Below are 21,424 nucleotides of genomic sequence, written 5' to 3'. Positions count from 1 at the left end.
CAACTATAAAATCAATTTCGAGAGAAATTTCATAAAGACCCCCCCCTGCCCCCTTAAAGGGTACAATTATTACAAGATTCTAAATCTTTTTGCTGGGTCCTTCCTCATTTAACCCTCAATCACAGAAATAATGCGGCTTAATCGACAGCAGGGGATTGCAAAGAAGCCCTTAGTACCACCTGGTATTCATAGATTGAGATTGATACAATATATAATATTGTTATTGTTATAATTTTCAAGCATGTTTATCGTTTCCATCAAATCAGTGTAGCAAACAGCATGGCGTCACCATATCAAAAGCTGATCAATGAGCAGAGAGACACAGAAAACTTTGTCAAAGAGGTTTTTTTTAAAAAGATCATCAATGTACTGCTATAAATGCACTAGAACGATTAATGAGCATAAGGAAAAAGTAATTAAGAGGATAAATATTTCTGACAAAGCAAATGTTATCATAAGTGCATCTTTAACTCTTCTTGTAGTTAACATAGGTTTGCTGAAATAGTGCACTTCACAAGAGTCTACTCTCAGGTTACTCTTGGTAGAAGAATAGGGTATTATACACTTGCACAGACTCTAGGTAAAGGTGCTTTCGCTGAAGTCAAACTTGGAAATCATCTCCTTATGAATGGTAAGGTACATCTTTTTTGTTGTAAAAATATACTGAACTAGCTAAAACAATAAAATTGTAAAATAGAATTTACCTGCACAGCCACAATGATAAAGTACTCCTCAGGATACATTTTTTCTTAATTCGTTCAACATAAAACTGTTTTTTTCTTAGATTTAATGTCGACATTTTCAGAAAAAGTGGCTGTTAAAATAACTGAGAAAGGAAAACATGGTTGTGGCAAAACCCTGGAAATAATGAGGCAAGAAATTGGTGCTATGGAGAAGCTGGACCATCCTAATATAACATCTCTCTACGAGGAGATAGAAACGCTTGATAAATTCTACTGCATTTTAGAATATGTTGATGGTGAGTCTTTGCAATTATAGAAACGCTTGATAAATTCTACTGCATTTTAGAATATGTTGATGGTGAGTCTTGTTTTGGAACATTGTTTGACAAAACTTTAATTCATTCATGTATAATTTCATTCCCTCAAAGTTTTCTCCGGATTATATACTGCTTCCAGTACCTTGATGGCGACTTGTGTCACTCTCATCGACCTCACTGATTGGTCATTGGTCAAAATTTCAGCCAAAACCGCGAAATTTCGGTCATGGTCATGGAGACGGCAGTGTTAAAGCTTCTCTTCAAAAATCTTCCAAAATCTCTTTTTCTATTCTGATGATTTCCGTTTATTTACGCTTTCTTTGGGAATAGAACTTTTAGTGCCTTAATCGTGTTTTGTGCCATTCTCAGTGACCTTGCTAAATGTTTATTCAAGGAAAATTCAGTTAAAACAGCTTGTGTCAGAGGAATTTTATACCCTGGCCGTTTACAGTGGAAGTAATTTGTACATTGCATTTCATCAGTTTTATCACTGCAGTCATCTTTCAGGTCAAAGACTTGGGAATAGTCGGCAATTTGATACCGTTATCACAAACAAAAACGTTGTTCCCTTAGTTACCACTGGTTATCTTCAGGATTATAGTTCCTAGTCTAGTTTGATATTGTCCATGACAATTATTGTAGTATGGATGGTTCCTCAGTGGACAGGTGGAATCAGTACACTGACCTTAGTTGTTCCCCAAATATATAGTCACAATTATTGGTTCTTATTTGGAAGAATTAACTCTGTCTTACCAATTCTTAACACTTCTTGAAGACTGACTTCATAAAAATTGGAAAGACCTTTCAGGCAGAAGGATAGGCACTTTTGCTGGAATTGTATTTTGGATCATTTAGTGTTTCAACTTTTCTTTGCTACATCTGGAATATCATCTGGAATACAGCACAGATTTTATTTTCGCTTCCACAACCATTCCGGCATTCCATCGTAATCCATCACAAAGATCCTTCAAACAACCGATTTGAAATATTTTTTGTGGGGAATTCATTTCTAACATTTTGACATCTTCAGGCGGGACACTACAGGATTATGTTAAGGGTAAGTCACGAAGTGGAGTGTGCACAATCACAGAGCATACAGCCCGATTCTTCTTCATCCAAATACTGGATGCTGTGAACCACATGGTGAGTACTGACTACTGAGTAGTTTCTACATTATTTCTAGTGAACCACATGGTGAGTAGTAGTTTCTACATTATTTCTAGATATCACATGGTAAGTAGGTAGTTTCTACATTATTTCTAGTGAACCACATGGTGAGTAGTTTCTACATTATTTCTAGTGAACCACATGGTGAGTAGGTAGTTTCTACATTATTTCTAGTGAACCACATGGTGAGTAGGTAGTTTCTACATTATTTATAGATATTTTCTCGATACACTCAGTTTGTTTAAAAGACAGAGCCTTCAAATGAAGAAAAAATCAAAGACAGCAAGGTAAGGTAAGGTATCAAATTGGAAAATTAAAGACGCCACAACAGGATGAGTATTGAGTGCTACATCCTCTTCTCCCATTTCAAATGTCCGTCTGTACTCCATATTCTGATGTTCTATGTGCCATTCTTTGGGTGAGAACTGTCTTTAGTTTCCTATTGATCAGCATTTCGAACTATTTGAAAGTTCGGTTATTCACAATGCATTTCTTGAATTTAATTGATCGTAAGTTAAAGTCGGGTACTATACAAGCCGACGGCTGTCCACTCTCATGGCCTTCACATAGGAGTCAACCAGGCCTAGGAGAGCACTTCCAAGTTCCAATATCATCATAAAGATCCGCAATGATCAAGAGGGTTGAATCATCTGTATCTTCCATTTCTTCAGAATGAGAATTTTCTGAATCAAACGATCTAGCCGATTCGTTACGTAACGTCAGAATTACAAGCAAATCTGTGCCGATCATATTTTGTAGAGTTGATGCTTTGAATTATGATACTAATTAGTCTACTCCCAGTTTGTAAATCTTTGCTTAACTTCGTCAAATCTGCACGTATTTCCTTCTCTGACTCCAATATCAGCAAAATTCAACAGAAACCAAATCAGTTTTTTTTTCACAATCTGTGACAAACTGTGACAAAAATCTTTTGCGCGCGAAATTTAAATTTAAAGTCTTTGAATAAAGCACAACTTTTCACATTTACCGTGACAGCGATTGCGCGCTTCCGACACTCCACGGACCCGTACAGCCTATCGCACCTATCGGAAGCATCAAGCATATCGCACCTATCGGAAGCATATCACACCAACCGGAAGCATATTGGATTACGGATACATATCACATAGATATTTAAGTTGAGATATTCAATCATAGTCCGCCGTCCGGCTAATCCCCACTACGGTTTAGCTTAAAATTACTTCTCTTTTGTTGATAATTCTCAAATCTAATGCACTATGTGTATTTTCAGCATAGGTGTGGGGTATATCACCGAGATTTGAAGACCGAAAACATTCTTATGGATAAAGATAAGACGATAAGAGTTGCTGATTTCGGAATAAGCACTTGTGAACGAGGTTTAATAACTCAACATTGTGGGTCGCCCGCCTACTGCCCTCCAGAGATCTTCAAGAAGATTCCCTACTTGGCTGCTCCCATGGACGTTTGGGCATTAGGTTTGTTTATCTTAAATCTGTAGTAGTAGTAAAGGGAAGACTAGATCTATCAAGTAAGGGGGCAGGATCCAATTACGATTCATAGTGATCATACTTCTGACAAAATTCTGAAACCATTTCATAATCTTTATAAGACAAAATATCGCTAACCATCTGAATGATATCCATGATTAATGGATCCTGCGTGAGTTACATTAATAAACTATTAAAGTATCTTGATAAGTGATTCTAGTTCTACTCCTCAGGATGTATACTCTATGAGCTGGGTGCTGGTGGTATGCCTTTTAGGGCACGTACTAAGCAAGAAATGACAGACAAAATCCTGCAGGTTGACTATGTCATCCCGGAGAATTTTAGCGATAATCTCAAAGATCTAGTACAAAAGATTATTGTCGGTATGATATGTGAATTATAACCAACATTAATTATACTAGGATTAAATATTATATTCCCGATATTTCCTCTGCAGTCTTTGCACCTTCGCCTTTCTTGTAAAAAAAGAAAGAAGTTCGTTGGTCTCCTTATCTCTGTTTGCACCCCTTTCATTATTTCATGCAATTTAACCTTCTGTGGACGACAATGGACCGCCTTACGGTGTAAACTTACTTTGATTCCTAAATTAAATCAATGATTACTGTTAGTCTTGTGGCTTATCAGATTCCACAAATCAAACCAAAAGCAGCTTAATTTAATCGACATATCGGGTCATGAAATTATTACAGTGTTGCCATTTTCCAGGTGACCCAAAAGATAGGTTTACATTGAAAGAAATACGGGGACATCCATGGTTAGCAGGAGCAGAAAACAGCACCGATTTCAGTCCCGATCCCACATTGTACGTACATCACGACTTAGCTCGAGTAATTATTGGTTTATGATAAACACCAAATATTACTTACCACGTAACGAGTTGACCAGATAGACTAGACGATTTGAACAATTTTCAATTTGTAGCCGAATTTCGTGAATTTACATCAGCTTCCAGGGATGATTCAGCTTGGACGACTATAACAAATCACATTAATCATAAGTGTTTGTATAGTATACCCGAGATTCAAAAGACGACCTACAATGCGTATGTTTTTAGCTAACACCGAACAGGTATGCAGGAGAGGTTAGAGACCTACAATGCGTATGTTTTAGCTAACACCGAACAGGTATGCGGAAGAGGTTAGAGACCTACAATGCGTATGTTTTAGCTAACACCGAACAATGCGTATGTTTTAGCTAACACCGAACAATGCGTATGTTTTAGCTAACACCGAACAGGTATGCGGGAGAGGTTAGAGACCTACAATGCGTATGTTTTAGCTAACACCGAACAGGTATGCAGGAGAGATTAGAGACCTACAATGCGTATGTTTTAGCTAACACCGAACAGGTATGCAGGAGAGGTTAGAGACCTACAATGCGTATGTTTTAGCTAACACCGAACAATGCGTATGTTTTAGCTAACACCGAACAGGTATGCAGGAGAGGTTAGAGACCTACAATGCGTATGTTTTAGCTAACACCGAACAATGCGTATGTTTTAGCTAACACCGAACAATGCGTATGTTTTAGCTAACACCGAACAGGTATGCGGGAGAGGTTAGAGACCTACAATGCGTATGTTTTAGCTAACACCGAACAGGTATGCAGGAGAGGTTAGAGACCTACAATGCGTATGTTTTAGCTAACACCGAACATGTATGCGGGAGAAGTTAGAGACCTACAATGCGTATGTTTTAGCTAACACCGAACAGGTATGCGGGAGAGGTTAGAGACCTACAATGCGTATGTTTTAGCTAACACCGAACAGGTATGCGGAAGAGGTTAGAGACCTACAATGCGTATGTTTTAGCTAACACCGAACAGGTATGCAGGAGAGGTTAGAGACCTACAATGCGTATGTTTTAGCTAACACCGAACATGTATGCGGGAGAAGTTAGAGACCTACAATGCGTATATTTTAGCTAACACCGAACAGGTATGCGGGAGAGGTTAGAGATAAGCTGATGGATGTTGGGATCCCAGAGGATCTGATCTCCAAGGCGATGGAACGGGTCAGAAGTAAAGCTGAGCCCAAAGACCCTGTTCATGGTAAACCATGCTTATACTTTAGATGAATATTTTATTGTTAGATGTGTCCTTGTCTCATAAATTGTGTTTATTATAATTTAATAATGGATCGTTACATATTTACGTAATCACGTTTTGAGCAGTTTTTGGGATTTAAAAGCTTTTCCGCCCTCTTCGGTAATCAGTTTACATAGTATTGTGGTCAAAATTTACACTAGCGTTATCATTTGGAAACCCTCCTCCCCCCTCGCTGATCTTCGTAATATGTGAGGTCCCTTATAAGTCGAAATTCGACTTTGGCATTCAAGATTCGTTTTTTAGTATTGACATTTGACGAAACTTTATTATTTTTATGTGTTATGTTTTGATTACATTTCATTTGTTAAAATGTATAAACGTAATGATTTAATAATTAATAAGAAGATTGAAATTTAATAACACCGTTTTAAGATAAAACTTATAGTGATACTACGATACTGCACTCTTGCAGTTGTAGTAGTAACAAGTTAACATTCTTCGAGTTTCGTACGAATATTCGATCTAACACTAACAGTTAACAGTAACACAACCATTTGACTGATTAAACCGAAAAAATGGAAATGTATGGCACGTTTATAGACTAAAGTTTTGATTGATCATGATATGACCTTACATCGACTGAAAATATGCAATAAACAGTTATATTCACAAAAGAACTATTTTCTAACGAAAATCAGAAATACATTAATCGGATAATATGAAGTTTCTATCGCCAAAAAACACCATGTTAGCTCAATTCCCGCGTTTCACCTGCTAGGAAAATAGTGAAATCCGTATGTAGGTACTGGTGTAATGGAGCCGTGGTTACTACTCCACAGAAGATGAAGCGATCAGAAAATTTGGGAATTTGCGCCTGCAAGAATTCTGTTTTTTACGCTCAAAGTCTTTAATGAAAATTTCTATGAAAAGACTGTGATTGATATTCATCTATTATTGTTGTTAACTTGGAAATATTTGAATATGAACATTTTGGAGAGAGAATGGGGCTGGGGTCGGAGCCGTCGTTTTTTTTCATACGTTTAATAGGGAGGTTATTCGTATCAAGGATATCAGAAAGTCATATTCCAGAGTTCTGAGTTTAGTCAGTATGTGTTGATATACTTGAGATCGTGGAGTCTGGAACCTCAGATGAATACTAATATTCTGCGATCCTTATACCTTGCTTTATTCCAGCAGCGGAATTTAGGAAGAAACAAGCTTCTTCTAATACCGATTCAAGTTCTGAGTTCAAGTTGCAGAATCGCGGAACAGAAGCGCACTCGGAAATTGTATTACTGATAAATTAACGACCAAAAGTGTTGTTCAAAGACGGTTCATAACTACAATGATTGTCATTTCGATTGGAAAGATCTTGATTACATCATTAGTATGACTCAAGCGTCAGAATAACCCATGCTTCTAGAGTTAACCATGATCAGTCAAAACACAGGAATTCGCTAAAACCTTCCTGAAGGGAAAGATCAGCGAAATCGTCCTCTCCAGAGAAAATCCACGGCTAGTATGTACCTTGATCGGCTACAGTTATCGTTGCGACCAGTAAGTTGGTCGAATCACTAGTCGAGAGCATTCAAAGTTTACTCGAGATGGTTCTAAAATGATACATCAGAGTCGACGATAGAATAAGAGGATATTTTTTGCTTTGGGAGTCCTGCATGATGTATGAAAAACGTATGTTGTTCGATACTCTAAGGAATGGGGTCGCAAATTTTTCAGATCTGAACGAGGCTGGGAAGAGGTTCGGTGCACTCTCTTTCAAACAATGAATAAAGACAGCCGATATTGAAATGCCTCGCGCAAAATGGCTGAATCAGAGTACATGTAGAGAAGGCGTGTTGCAAAAACAAAATTAGGATAATAGATACAATTTTTGTAAATGAGGACGATATCAATCAGGACACGAAAGTGCGAATTGCTGACGTATACCTAAAAACTTGATACGCAATTCATAGCACGATCAAATGGTTAAAATTAACGACCTAAGGTCTTGGACCGCGAAATGAAGCTAACTTCGAGGAAGGGGCTAATTCTTTTCGGGGACGATGTTCAATAAAATACTCAACATTTCCAAGTGCTTCGAACAGCAGCCTCAAACCATACAGCTGATTTGTGATTTTTATCTCAGGTGAACGTCAGGAATTTATCAGCAGAGTCCAGAGAGCTCTAAAAGATATTGTTAGAGATTCCTCGATCGAACATCCAGAATTACACCCTACTGAAGATCGAATTATTTGAATTGGGCAAGGATTGGGCCAAGATGAGGCAAAACATCTTTCTGCTGCAGCAGCCGAGAGTGACGATTTGTTTACATTGAGGTAAAGCAAACCAACAGTTGAAGACATAAAAGCGCGATGACAGAAAAGGTAAGAGACTAAACGTTGACTGTTAGATTTATAAACTTTCAGATGTAGTTGTAAGCAAATAATTTCAAAATAAAATCTTTTATGGATTGTTGCCCGATCACTCGATCAGACTAGATGTTGAATATACAAGACAGATGTGGATTCTGTAGTGTGACAGAAGTGGGACTTATTTTATTTTGAACGGTGGCAATATGCCCCCCGCCACCAGAATTAACCAATCAGCTTTCTCTATTGACCAATGTAAACACACGCTCGCTATAATTCAAGCTTGTATGGTGTTCAGAAATATTATATGCTTGCAGCTCCCTCCGCACTTCAGAATCCACTATATCATGAGGATTGTGGAGTATGATAGTTGCGCATGGATGTAATTGCAATGATAAAAATTTTGCTTTTTGTTATAAGTTGCTTAAAAAATATAATTTATTTTACGATAAAATCTTATCATATATTTCAACCATTGTTGTTTTGTAGTCTTCGTTATTTATTTATTGATAGGGGAATAACTATCATTTAAGGTAAAAATAAAGGCTTAATTCTAACTTAAGAGGAACTAAATAAAGATTCCGGCTGATATAAAATATCTAATCATCGATGCAATGATACATAATCAAATTAGGTTGGGAATTAACTTTAATATATAATATATGATTCAGTGTTGAGTGTTTCTGTCTAAGAAAATCCAGTCTAACATCGTTCGTAAAGCTATCTTCTTACTATGTAGAGAGTAGATGTGGCAGATTAGTAAGAGACAATAAGATAAGGATAGTGATGCATGGTATTACTCAGGCTGTCGCGATGATTGCGAAAGTCCATCAACAATTCTAATCTTTGTACACGTTTTTAGACTTTACACTGTTCTCCTTCCGATTTTATCAAATTGATTAGCAGTAAGCCATGTTATCGATGTCTAGAAAACTAATCTCAATACTCGCGAATTCAGTATTTTCTCGCTCATTGCTGCAGTTCCAGAGCACAGTTTGATAGAATATCCCTTTATCTGTTCTTCCTATGTTTTTTTTAAGAGGCAGTGACTTTCTCTAGATTCGCTGGCGGCGCGTCTCTTCTAGAGCACGGGAAGATGTTAAACCCGCGTTACAAGTGCTCGTCAAGTCTCAGTCCATGATATCCTGTGTCAGCAAATTTAGATACGTCCTCGTTTTCTGTATCTTCCGTGTGAGCTGGTGTTGATTGCTCCAACGAAGGCGTTCCTTCTGAATAGGTAGTGCGCAGGAGGCAGAGTGATTACTGGATTTGGTACAAGCGCAGATCGTGACTAGGCTCGCATAGGCCCAATATTTTCTATTTCAAGATCCAATTTGCTGTAAGCATGTTTAAACGTTGGTTAGTGGATCTCGTGGTCCAACTATACACAAGGAAATATGAAAAAGCAGGTATGTATGATTAACTACGAGGTTTAGGCAACTATTAATACAAGTAAAATGGTAAGATATTACAAACCCAAATGTTTTAGAGCTTGAATAATTCAAATCTGTAGGGGTTTCCTGTGCTATCTTGAGCGCTCCAGAAGAGAAACAGGATATGTTCGCCTTGGATAGTTCGTTTGAGGTTGGGCCCCAGTTGATCTCGCTGTTGGAATAGGTGTTAACACCTCACTTCTTATGTGAGTCAAGAATTTGCTCTACCAACTTTGACTTCTTAGAACCGCCTGGTTTTGTTCAAGTTATATCAACATGACTAGAAAAAAACAGTTTACAGACAGATATTATAGTGAATCAGATTTCAGTGTCGAGGTTCATACATTTCTCAGTTCTATTTAGCCAAAGGGACTCTAAGATCGTGGTGATTGCAAAAGGAACCCGTACACTGAACACCACAACATATTAAAATTATGGGACCAAGTTTAATTTATACGATGCGAAATTTAATACGTACTTGGAGAGCTTGTTTGTTTTAGCACTTCGCAAACTAACTCCAGCGTTCACGAGGATTATCTTGAATCCTCCACGACCGTGTCTCTTCTTCCTGCTCTGGTTGCGGGCTTTTTCTCTGTGTGATGGTCCAGTCTCGGTCAGTTGATCAAGGCAGCTGTTTATCAACCGCGGTTGTCCTGTAAATTAGTGATGATAACAACAATTGACATTTTAAATGGCGCGCGTTTTCTCACCGAAAGCACATCCATTTGCTTATCTGAACTATTAGTTGACATGGGTCGACCAAAATTAAACGGAACACGTTTAAGGGTACTTTCGGGCACCTCGAAAAGCTACACACCGCTATGTGCTGTTTACGGTGAAATAAGGACACTAGTGTTTTTGAGCTGTTATTTATTTCAAAAAGTATTCGAAGTGATTTATATAGTGCAAATTATATTGATTTCTTAATATATACACTGCAAAAGATTTAATCTCGATTCGCGAGTTTGAAAGAAGTTACTACAATGCGCGCAATTGGGGAGTTGGAGATATAAACTGCGCCTTTTTAAATTCATATAGGTCGAACTAAGTTCTAGTTTGAATTTCAATTTATTCTTCAGTTTGAGAAGTCTTGACAAGGGTCTTACTATATTGTAGCAGCAAAAGGTACCTGTTGTTTTTTTCTCTCTCTTTTCTACGGATTTCAATCTTCCTGAGTTCTTCGATCATGGTATTCTTCTTCCTCACTCTTCTCTAGTTCTACGCCCGCTCACAGCTTCTCTATTGCTCCTGGGTATTTTTTTTGTTATCAATCTTATAATACGATTATTCATAATATGATTTTGCCATGCCACGTAAATGCTATTCGGTGTTACTTCTAATTTGAATCGAACAAGTGTAATTTATTTTAAACAGGATGTAATTTTGGGGGTTCTAATTTTATTTAATTTATGTTTATGAGAAAAAAAATAAAACTTGAAGAGATTCTTATCTGACTTTCGTAAAGTCATGGTCTGCATCGTAGGAGGAGACGCTTTGGTTCTCGATTCAGAATCTCTGAGCTTATCATCTGTATGGGAACACTCGTGTAAACGGTTTTCAGAGTCTCCACTGATCTTGTACCCGTGGTCTGGTATATAGTATGGTAGTGTTATATTTTTATTTAAAAGCATGAATATTTAAGATGTGCATACATTTTTTTGTATCATATTGGAATAAAATAAAACTGCGATGTGATTGTTAATGAAGCCAAAAAATAAAGTGCAATCGTGCTGTTAGTATCAGGGATTGGTCGCCAAAAATTAGTATTAAATAATTAAAAAAGGATCACAATTTAAATTAAACTAGTCCAGTGGTTTATCCCAAACGGTCTGCATAACAACAAATCGGACGGTCGAACTTGTTGGCAAGTTCATGAGCTGGTCAGTATTTGCTCGAGTCCAAACAGGTGACTGTAGGACACATTGTATGTTTCATCTGTTGTACTTCAAGTATATCAGGTAGACTTGATTTAAGGATCAGAATGGTACTGGGCGATAGAGTCTGCTGTTGGCAAGGAGATATGGTTTAAAACGTGACAGTACGCAATTATAGAGATGTACATTTACAGTGAGACAGTGTGCCCCTCTTTAAAGATTTTTAGAGGAATGTTTAGTCGTAATATTTACATAAAATCACTTCCACGCTTGACGAGTTTTGGCAAATGGGTAATCACTTGAGGTGTCGTCGCCATGTTTCAATGCAGATGAGAAAGATTATCACTTCGTGCTGAGTTTTGACGGTTTTCATGCCAAGGATCTGACCTGCGGTGGGAAAATTTAGGATCATGCACTTACGTGTGCAAAAAAAGGTAAACATTTTGCCCATTGCCCAATAATTGTACAATCTTTACTTTGATTTTTGATTAATAAACCTTCGTTACAGTACTATCCTGAGATCAGATACTAGGACTATTTCCTATAACAGGGACTAAAAAATTATGGTTCCTCCACATCTAGTCCAATTAGCATGATCTTGTTTCAGTCGTTGTAAGGCACAAGTGTGCTTACTTGAGTTCCCACGCTAGAAGCCCACTCAGAGGATATTCATGAGCCTGATTGGGCGGCTAACAGGTGTGGTTGGGTCAGTGACCGGCCACCAACCCACCTTGTTTGCGTGAACCAAGCATGAGATATCGACTGGGAGCGCCTAATCAAGGTCACCGGACATGCAATTATTAGCTTGACTGCGTCATTAGACCGGCTTGTAGGTGCACACACCCTCCTAGTTAACATATTGTATAAATTACTCTGATTTCACTAGTCAGTGTTCTGTTCCTATCTCTTGCTTGTTGTATCAAATATTTCACCACTTCTACCATGATTAATTGAAACCTTGCAATCCTCCTTGTGGCACCACTGTTCCTAGCAGTATCACTCTAGGATTGATACAACCCAAACCCCGGATATACCTTCAAACAGGTTATCCAAGATATCACTACCTCTGGAAACTTATACCAAAATCATTTCTCTCCGGCCTTTACTATTCAGACCTTGATGTGAAGTCTACCTCTCCACCAAGAATAAAATGTCAGACCAGGTGTCCCATACGTCTCCATCTCCCCTCCTCAACAACCATGTCACTTGTTAGACTCCACAGATGTGTTTCTCTAGAAACCTCACCACTTTCAAGAAAAGCATCAGACTCTCCCTGTCTTCTCTACTGATCGTGCGGTCCTATTCAATCTAATGAAACTTCTCCTCGGCAATTTTATCTTCAAACCTACGATAAGATTTCTCTAATCTGAAGTTATCTCCTAATCTAAATTAATTCAACAGAGCCAGTCCTTATTCTCAAATAATCGCCAACTCACACCGACGTCAACAAATCGGAAAACGACGACTGAAGAAGGGAATTCAGAGACTCAATTCTCTATCCTGAAGGATTTGGTTTGGGGATACACGTACTGACCTTAGAGAACAGAAAAAATAGTCAGCAGTAAACTGGACTTCCAGAAAAGACAGTTATGTACGGTTCCAGAATCAGAGACGCAAGTGAGCGACATAGTTCTCAGAAACTTACTAAAATAATGTGTATTCTAGAACTAATATTGGTGGAATTTTACATATTTTATTTGAATTTACAATTACTTCATAAATGATTATTACAATAACGTTGTCAAATTTAGTCGTTAAGTGGATCTACAGTAATTTCCAAGATACACAGATTACACCACCCATCGCGCTCTACTCGTGGTGTGGGGTGTTCAAACAATGTGATGGCATGTTAAGCTTAAACGAACTTCAACAAAGGTGGACATTAGGTGGATATGTACATTGTACGCTGTTCACTGAAGCCCAATTCTGTTGAGAATCTCCTGAACGACTCTTTATTAAGTTGCCAATGCCCAGTGAAAATTTTAGTGAACGTCATGTTTATTACATGTGGTTGTTAGATATTGATTTACCAAAATTTCGATTGGGTTAGAAATCTTTTCAGAAGGATTTAAGCGACTTCAAATGACAAATCAAAATCAATTCAATCGCTTATTATAAAAAAAACCCTGGAGGCTGTAAGAAAATCTTTGTTGGGAGCATAGTGAATGCCACCTTCTTCAGTAATTGTCCAATCACCAGGGTACACATGCTATTCGTCACAAGTTAAATGCTCTGCCTTTTATAACCCAGGTCAGCAAGTTGAAAATAATTTGTAATTAATATTATTCTTTCAGTTGTAAGACTCGTTAGATTAGCAGGTACAACGTTGTCGCAGAATGCTGACTGAGTCTGCTCCCCTAACTGTCCAGTTTGACCCTAATTTTGTATACAGTGTAGTTTAATACCCCTGGACTCCAACTTATTATACCTTAACTGCGGATCGATCCAATTTTTTTCGAATTATCAAATCCTAAATGTACATTGGGTCGGGCGCAAACAGCTATTGGCATACTTTTAGCCGCTCACGACTCATTTTCATTATCTAGGAACGTTGACCTTTTTCTAGCGACGTCAGTATATTTTTCTATTTTTCACATATTCAGCAATTTCACCGCTATTCTCGGTCGATCATTCATCATTTTCACCAACCAAAAAAATTAAATATTCAGCAATGAAACTCATAATTCGCACAACTGTTCACCATAGTGGTGGTAATCGATGCGAACAGTGAAAACTAGACGAACTCTTGGCTCGGAAGCGGGACGACAACGTCGGCGACCTAAAGGATTTGCGGATGGCGTCCATGCAAGAACCAATAGCCCTCACAGAAGTGTCGTTTAGCGACCCAGATGATAAGGGACATGATGCTGTCTTAAGTGCAGCAGGATTGATATACAGGGGTTAAAGGCTGAAAGTGGAAAAGAATGAGGTGTCGATGCAGCAATGGCCGTAAGATATCCGACTAGAAGGACGAAGTGAAAGCCCTGAGGGGATCTCACAATGGAGCAAGCGTGACCGTGCTTATTGGAGAGGAGGAGAATGGTCGACAAATGTGCTAAAGTTTGCAGGGAACAACTGGTCGAACAACTACTGTCTGGGCCGAAACAGCGGAACCACTGGGGTTTACAAGGAGGTGGATATAAGGCTGGTGCGGGTTTGTAAAGATACCAACATCAAACTTCAATTGAGGGATCCGGGTCTCACTGGAATTACAGGAAATCTTGCCGTGTATACTGCAAAATCGGAATCATTCAGCACTTACATGCGGCAAACAGGCTATCACTCGGAAAGGATTTGTTGAAGCAGGTTTGGAATGTAGAATGGATTGCAGTTGGATTTAACATGCTAAGCTTGGACAATTCAATTTTGTTACAGCTATATTTCCAGGTTTATTTGGACTGTAATTCTTTTATGAAATTTTTTGAATGATTTCAAACATGCCGTGAAAAGCATAACTATTTATTTCCCAAATTTGAATTTGGTAATGACAGTTACTGGTAAATTGTAGTTACTCAAATATGTAAAAGTTTGACACCAATCCTTGTTTTTAATCTTGTCCATCTACTTTAAGCTTCACTGTTTCAGTGCGTATCTGTTGCATAAATTTTAAAAATTTTAAACTGTTACTGTCTTCATGACACGTATGCAGTAGCCCAGGCAGACTTATTCAAGAATAATACAAATTTTAAAAAGAAGCGTTAAAAAAACTTGACAACGTAAGGCGTAAGTACTTTGAGATATACTGGTGTAATCAAGAATTGAGTTGCAAACAATTAATAAAATAATGGTCCAGAGTATTAATAGAAAAAAACTGAGTCTACAATAAAATAGCGTGAACTATCTGAATCTATGCTGGGTGTAGTTGTTGAGATAGTATAGAAAATTCTGGTTTCTATAGTGGGGAATGAGGTTCACAGATCGCCTTCTAAACTTACTAGGAATATTCATGTAGATCCTTGGTATATGGCAACATTTGACATTTGACAGAGCATTTGTGTGGAGTGAGCTATTGTGCCCATCCTTGAGAGAACCCGGCGAATGTCCTTGCTGTACTGCAGTGTTAAACAAGGAACTGAAAGTAGGGTCCGTCAGGCCCTTACACTTTGTTTCTGTCTAGTTCTAATGTACCGTCACAATAGTGACTTTAATATAATGCAGTCCAGATGTACAATGCGCACTTGTGAGCGATTTCTTGGGAGTTAACTTCTTAGTGGTGTTGTCACATAGCGGACTCTCCTCAAGATGCTGTCGGGAGGTGATCAATGATTACCGTTTCGTCAGTTCAACTCCGTAAAAACCCCCCCCCCACCAGTTCTGCAAAATAATACAACACGGCTGAGTTTCGAAACAGAATTAAGTCATTCGGCTTTAAATCCTAAAACTTATTCGAATCTCGCTCTGACTTACGGAGCATGGCAGCGGATAGTTCATCAAAGGCGTCACAAACGCTCTTCGTGGTAGTTGAAAGTGGTTGTCTATCCCCTCGTTATATTCGCACCAACAAATTACCTGAAATTGTGAAAATAGTAATATTCATGGACCTATCATGGTCTGACTTGGTGAAATGAATTGGCAAATCTTTTAACCGTATTAAGATAAAAAAGTCATTACATTGCAATGATAATTTAATACTGTTATAATCTAATGAAATTTCTCATCTTAAAAAACTTTGTCATCTAATAAAATTTATAAATTGTGATTGTCTCACCGCAATATTTCCCAGCTTGTTGTGAGCTGTACAAAGAGATCCTTGTGAATATCTTGTTGTAGTACTGGCGATGTATATAACACATCCCACCGAGTGAGTTCTTAATACTTCCGGGCACCGTTAGTGGACTGCGTACTTTTAGCTCTCTCTTTGATCGTTCCAGTTTGCTCTTGGTAGAGTTCAATCGAGCAGAGGTTGTATCCAATTTGTCTTCAGTCTTGTTCAATTGTGAAGAGCAGGTTCCAGGAGATCCTCGCTTCTATTAAATTGCCTCTGACTGTATGTAGTTGTCTTCTGTTGAGTTCCGCTCAGCAGTTGTCAGTTTCAGATGAACTCTGATGTGTCCAGTTCTGCTTGTGATGCATTAAAGCGACAGTTTCAGTCTCAAGTTTATCCTCTGTTCATTCACTGTGCAGTTACAGTTTTCAAATGACAGGTGAGTGTTTCGTGCTGTTTTCTTTACCATCGCAGCTCTGCTCTGTTTCATTCAGCTCTGTCTCTGTTTCATTCAAGCCGTCCAAAGCATCAGCCAGACTCGCTTGTGTCTCCCCTGGTTTGTTTTAAACCTGTTCATATCTTCACAGATCCACTCCTCGACTTTTCAGAATGTCCTCCCATTGTAATAATCTTGTTCTGAAAAGGTCATCAGGTCAAACACAAGCACATCATCAGCTATTACTTTATTGTAGCAGCACTCAACACCTCGGCAATCATATTCTATGGTATAAGCTCCCCACCAAAGACCCGACCAGAACTAGTAGAATAAGTGCTAGAGGGTCTACCAAACCACAACTGTTCCGCGTGGTAAGTGACTCCCTGTGATGTCTGGTCTGTTCCTATATGTTCACATTCAGATACAGGTACCTGTTCTTGAAGACAGAGACAGGTCAGACAGAGACTAAACCATTGGCCAGCAAGGTGTGACAAAAACTTATTCGTGCTATCCAGACGCCAGCTTCATTTCTAATAAGTGTAATACCTTTAGCTGTCTTATAAAGATCAGTTCGCAGAGCTGTGTACTGTACTACTGTAGGGTGGAGGAGGTGTAGATACGCTTTATCCACATGCAACGTAGGTACGAGTTGCGGAAGGGGGACTTATCAAAACTAAAATGTCACTTAGTCATGGTGCTAGTTCGAAAATGTAGGGCATTATAACTATATCATCTTCCTTTGACTGGGACGAACAAAGTAGCACGACAAACCTTACGCAGCTGGCAAATCCTTAAACGGATAATAGGCTGCATATATGATGCTCATTTCCTGAATTCATTTGCTGTTAGATATGTTAGCTTCACCACGCTCGTAAGACCAAATGCGTCTAATTATGGTATTATAGATAAGGTTTTTTATTGTAAAGTGCCTTCCAATCTGATTTTTGAAGTTTGTACAGTACTTTGTTTTTTAATCCCCCCCCTTTTTATACTTTCTTTCCATAAGTGACGTGTGGTAAAATGAATCAATTAATTTGTTTATTATGTCGTGACCTCTCAATACCGTGTCCTCTCTATACAGGTACCTCGATATACCGGACTTTCTTTATTGCCCTTAACTTTTAGTCGATTAGCTTAGCCCGTGTTTGGCAGTTCGTGCATAAAATGCGATTGATCGAGTTCGCATCGCATTGGGGGTGATGGGGTACTAATCGGTTGATTCCCTCGCATGACACAAAACTGCATAAAGGCCTAAAGAGACACAACGAAGCAAATAGAGATAACGAAAAGCAAAATAGAGATTTAAACGTAAGCACCTATTTTGAATAAGCAGCAGAGAAGATTAGGTAACGAACAAATTTGAAAACTTCACTGCGATGACTGATAGTGGTATGAAATCAAAATTGTGCTGCCATCACTCTCCAATGACAAAAAGAGCTGTACGTGGGGCCTTTCGGAATTGTTATTGGTCGCAAACGTATTTCAAGCAGTAGTTATCGCAACTACGCAAACAGATAAATATATGATAATACAAGATAGCGAGCTTTTCAGGGAATGCTATACCTATACTAATATCAGGTGTGTATTTTTGGAATTAGATTTCCAGAAATACGTGATGAACACTAGTCGCAACCGTGGACACCCTGAGGGGTCGTTTTGACGGGCCAGGCGATTCTTATTGTAATGTGTAATTATGAGAACAGCCGCTATCGAGTTATTATTAAGTTATTTGGATTTTAAATTTTTTTTGGGGAAAGGGGGGTTTTTGGAATTTGAAGTTGGTGTGGAAAAACCAATTTCTTTAATTGATGATGGTATTAAACTAAATTGGTGTACTGGAAGTCAAAATCTCGAAAAAACTTGGAAAATCAGGTAATAGTACTGTAGTCCGACACGTACTCTAGTGCGACACGTACTCTAGTGCGAAGTCCGACAAAAACACCCTCTGTCGCACTAGGGTAGGTGTCGCACTACGATCCAGGTAGCGTACTCTACTGCGACAAAATATCCTGACTTATTTCCAAGTTCAGGTCACATCCTATCCTTCTTATGGACCATTAAGTGATTTGTCGGGTCGGTTCACGTCACTTATTTCGAAGTGATCTTGCGAATACGATTCGTCGGTTCACATCACGTGTTTAGAAGTGATCCACTGATCACAATTCCTTCGGGTCAGTTCAAGCCACGTATGCAGTGTGGAATACAAGGAATACAGGAATACAAGGAATACAAATTTAAAATCTTAAGCTACAATAGTAACTGTTAAGATAATAACAATATCATAAGATTTGAATTTATTATATTATTATAACTTAAACTAAAGTGAAAAATGAAGATTTTGACAAAAAATATTTTGTTTACAGTCGCCTTGGTAATGCTGTAATGCTTGAGCCAGGCCACTTTGCACTCGTTGTTGCGCGAAAAGAAACAAAAGCGCTGGTACAGTGATTTTCAGTGTTCATGTACTGGCCAGAGAGTCGACGAATTTCTTGCGGTTGTTAAAACACGTAGTGGCAAATCTAGCAACGACTCTCGTGAGGTGGACTTGACTTTCATTCGTGATTAATTCAATGATTTCACTGTTGTTGCTGATGAATTTGAGGACGTTTGCTCCAGGGATGACAGTGTAAACAGAACAAGATGTCGCAGATGGTTTGATTGAATTTGATATGATTGATTGGATCTTGTCTAGGACTTTTCGCCTCGATGCAGCGTTAAGATCACAATGGTTAAGGAAGTGATCTTAATTCTCAATAATACCAGAACCTAAGACTATATTGCACCAGGAGCATATTCGCTCATCGCGAGGAGTTTGATTATATCGGCCAAGTTCAATTTCGAGTCGATGTGCACTGATCCGCAGTCTTGTGATATTAGCACGGTCTGCATATTTAATGACACTGTCTAGGTAATACTCTTTGTTAATTTTGGATTTGAGGTCACGATAGAATTCTAATTTCCGAGAAGTGTTGATACAGGACCCCCAATATTCTCTAAAGCTACTTTTCAAAGTTTTAGTAATGACGTGTGGTGTGAATATTTTACTCCCGATGGGTTGTGTTGATTGCGGAGGAATTCGTTTCTTGAAACCGTTGTGAATAAGAAAGTCCTCTTTTGGTGGTTTTGCGATACTCGGGTTTCTTTCTAGAATTGACTTGGAGTGATTGTTTTTGAGTGTGCGGTAGGCTGTGACATGATCGGTAGAGAAACATGGGTCTAGCGCGAGGACAGGCTCCAAACCCCTGTACCAGTCCAATTTCATGTTCATCTGTTCTTTGAAAGCTAAGGATGCAAGGGAGTTATCTTTGAGATTTTTCAAGCGTTGGCTATATTTGAGAGTGAGGTTAATACATTCATAGATTAATGGGTAGCGGCCTGACTCACCCCAGACGCCTGCGTTGCTGGTTTTACGATTTACACCCAGTGACCATTTAAGAAAGTGAAGGTGAACTTTTTCGCTGTTCAGAAGACTAATTTTCTTGAGGATACTAGTTTGAAATTTTTAATTGTGTCGGGATCCATATTGAGATCGACTTGTTTTGTTATGTGTTTTATGATAGCCATATTAGGTGTGTAAATAGGCGCTCCGTAAAGAACGATAGGTTTAATAAGAGCGTCAAAGAGTGTTGTTAGAGAACGGAATGATAATTTGGATTTGTTTACTGAGCTTTTCATGCCATAAAGTGCACGCATGGCTTTCTTTTTGAGCTCAGTTCGGGCATTTGTGAATGTGCCGGATTTGTGTATTTCGATTCCTAGATAACAGTATGACTCGACTTCTTCTAACAAGTGATTACCAATTTTGAGGGGAACCGGCTGATAATTATCGAAGCGGGAATTAAATTTCATGAGTTTAGTTTTATCTGCATTAATTTCGACGCCCCATTCCAAGCAGAAATTGTTCAAAGCATCGAGTTGCTTTTGGAGGGTTTTGGGGTCCAGTGCCAAGAGTATCAGATCATCTGCCCATAGTAAGTGACTGATAAGTTGGTTCATTAGTTTCGGACAGTTATCATATTCTAGTCGAGGGGAAAGATCTTTGATGTCTATTTTAAAAAGATCAGGGGAAAGTGGATGACCCTGTTCAGTTCCTTTATTGATATCAAATTTTTCGCTGACAAATCCAGATAGTTTTATCTGGCCAGTGGAATTTTTATACATATGTTTAAGAACATTAAATGTTTTGCCAGTGATACCTAGTTTAGCTAACTTTAAGAAAAGAGCTTCACGGCAAACAGAGTCGAAAGCTTTCCGGAAGTCCACAAAAACAGCATAGACGGGAACCTTGAGCTTTTTGTATTTAGACGTAATGGTGTTGAGTGTGAGTATGTGGTCATATGTTTGAGCTCCTTTAGCGAAGCCAAGTTGATTTATGGGGTCCGGGTTGTATTCATTTTTGAACTTGATTATCCTGTTTAGCATAATGGTCGAGAATAGTTTCCCGATTGTACTACTCACAGCAATTGCTCTGTAATTGTCGGGATTATCTTTGTCGCCTTTTTTGTGTAGGGGTGTTATAATGCTGTTGTTCCACGGGTAAGTTCCAGTGTCCAAACAGCGGTTAAATACTTTGCAAAGTAGTTGTGTATTTGTTGTGGACAAGGTCTTCAGTATTTCATTGCATATCATATCCTCCGAGGAACTTTTGCCGTTTTTGAGTGAAGAGAGCGCAGTAGATATTTCGTCCACAGAGATCTGGCCATTGAGTATTGATTGTGCAGGGGATGGTTGGCACTTATTGTTAATAGCCTCTGCATTTTGAAGCATTTCTTCCTTATTCTCTACAGTTATGGTGCTATGTCATTGTATGTGCATTGGCATAAAGTTTACCAAAGAATTTTTGAAAGTTGTCCATGTCATGGCAATCAAATTAGTCAACTCTTCCTTTAAATTTTTTCAGTTTTTTG

The 21,424-nt window shown here is 38.5% G+C and overlaps 1 protein-coding gene across 1 annotated transcript; it reads left to right on the top strand.

Annotated features, from left to right (window-relative positions):
- Nucleotides 1-244: 244 nt before the first annotated feature.
- Nucleotides 245-7,956, top strand: LOC134816862 (serine/threonine-protein kinase NIM1-like). The gene is made up of 9 exons (XM_063825863.1): nt 245-342; nt 532-631; nt 806-979; nt 2,031-2,143; nt 3,420-3,624; nt 3,870-4,019; nt 4,363-4,459; nt 5,594-5,706; nt 7,847-7,956. The coding sequence occupies exons 1-9, from the start codon at nt 280-282 to the stop codon at nt 7,954-7,956; spliced, it is 1,125 nt and encodes a 374-aa protein (XP_063681933.1). The 5' UTR covers nt 245-279.
- The last annotated feature ends 13,468 nt before the right edge of the window (nt 7,957-21,424 follow it).

This window comes from Bolinopsis microptera, chromosome 6 (genome assembly GCF_026151205.1).
Source record: "Bolinopsis microptera isolate Bmic1 chromosome 6, MBARI_Bmic_1.0, whole genome shotgun sequence".
NCBI lineage: Eukaryota > Metazoa > Ctenophora > Tentaculata > Lobata > Bolinopsidae > Bolinopsis > Bolinopsis microptera.
The sequence above is the reverse complement of the archived record's forward strand: the minus strand, read 5'-3'. Positions and strand labels throughout refer to the sequence as shown.

Excerpts from the sequence above, each read along its gene's own strand:
- LOC134816862 (XM_063825863.1), top strand. The coding sequence starts at position 280 with ATGGCGTCACCATATCAAAAGCTGATCAATGAGCAGAGAGACACAGAA. Across the intron at positions 343-531 it reads CAGAAAACTTTGTCAAAGAG|GTTACTCTTGGTAGAAGAAT; the intron begins GTTTTTTTTAAA and ends GTCTACTCTCAG. Across the intron at positions 3,625-3,869 it reads CATGGACGTTTGGGCATTAG|GATGTATACTCTATGAGCTG; the intron begins GTTTGTTTATCT and ends TCTACTCCTCAG.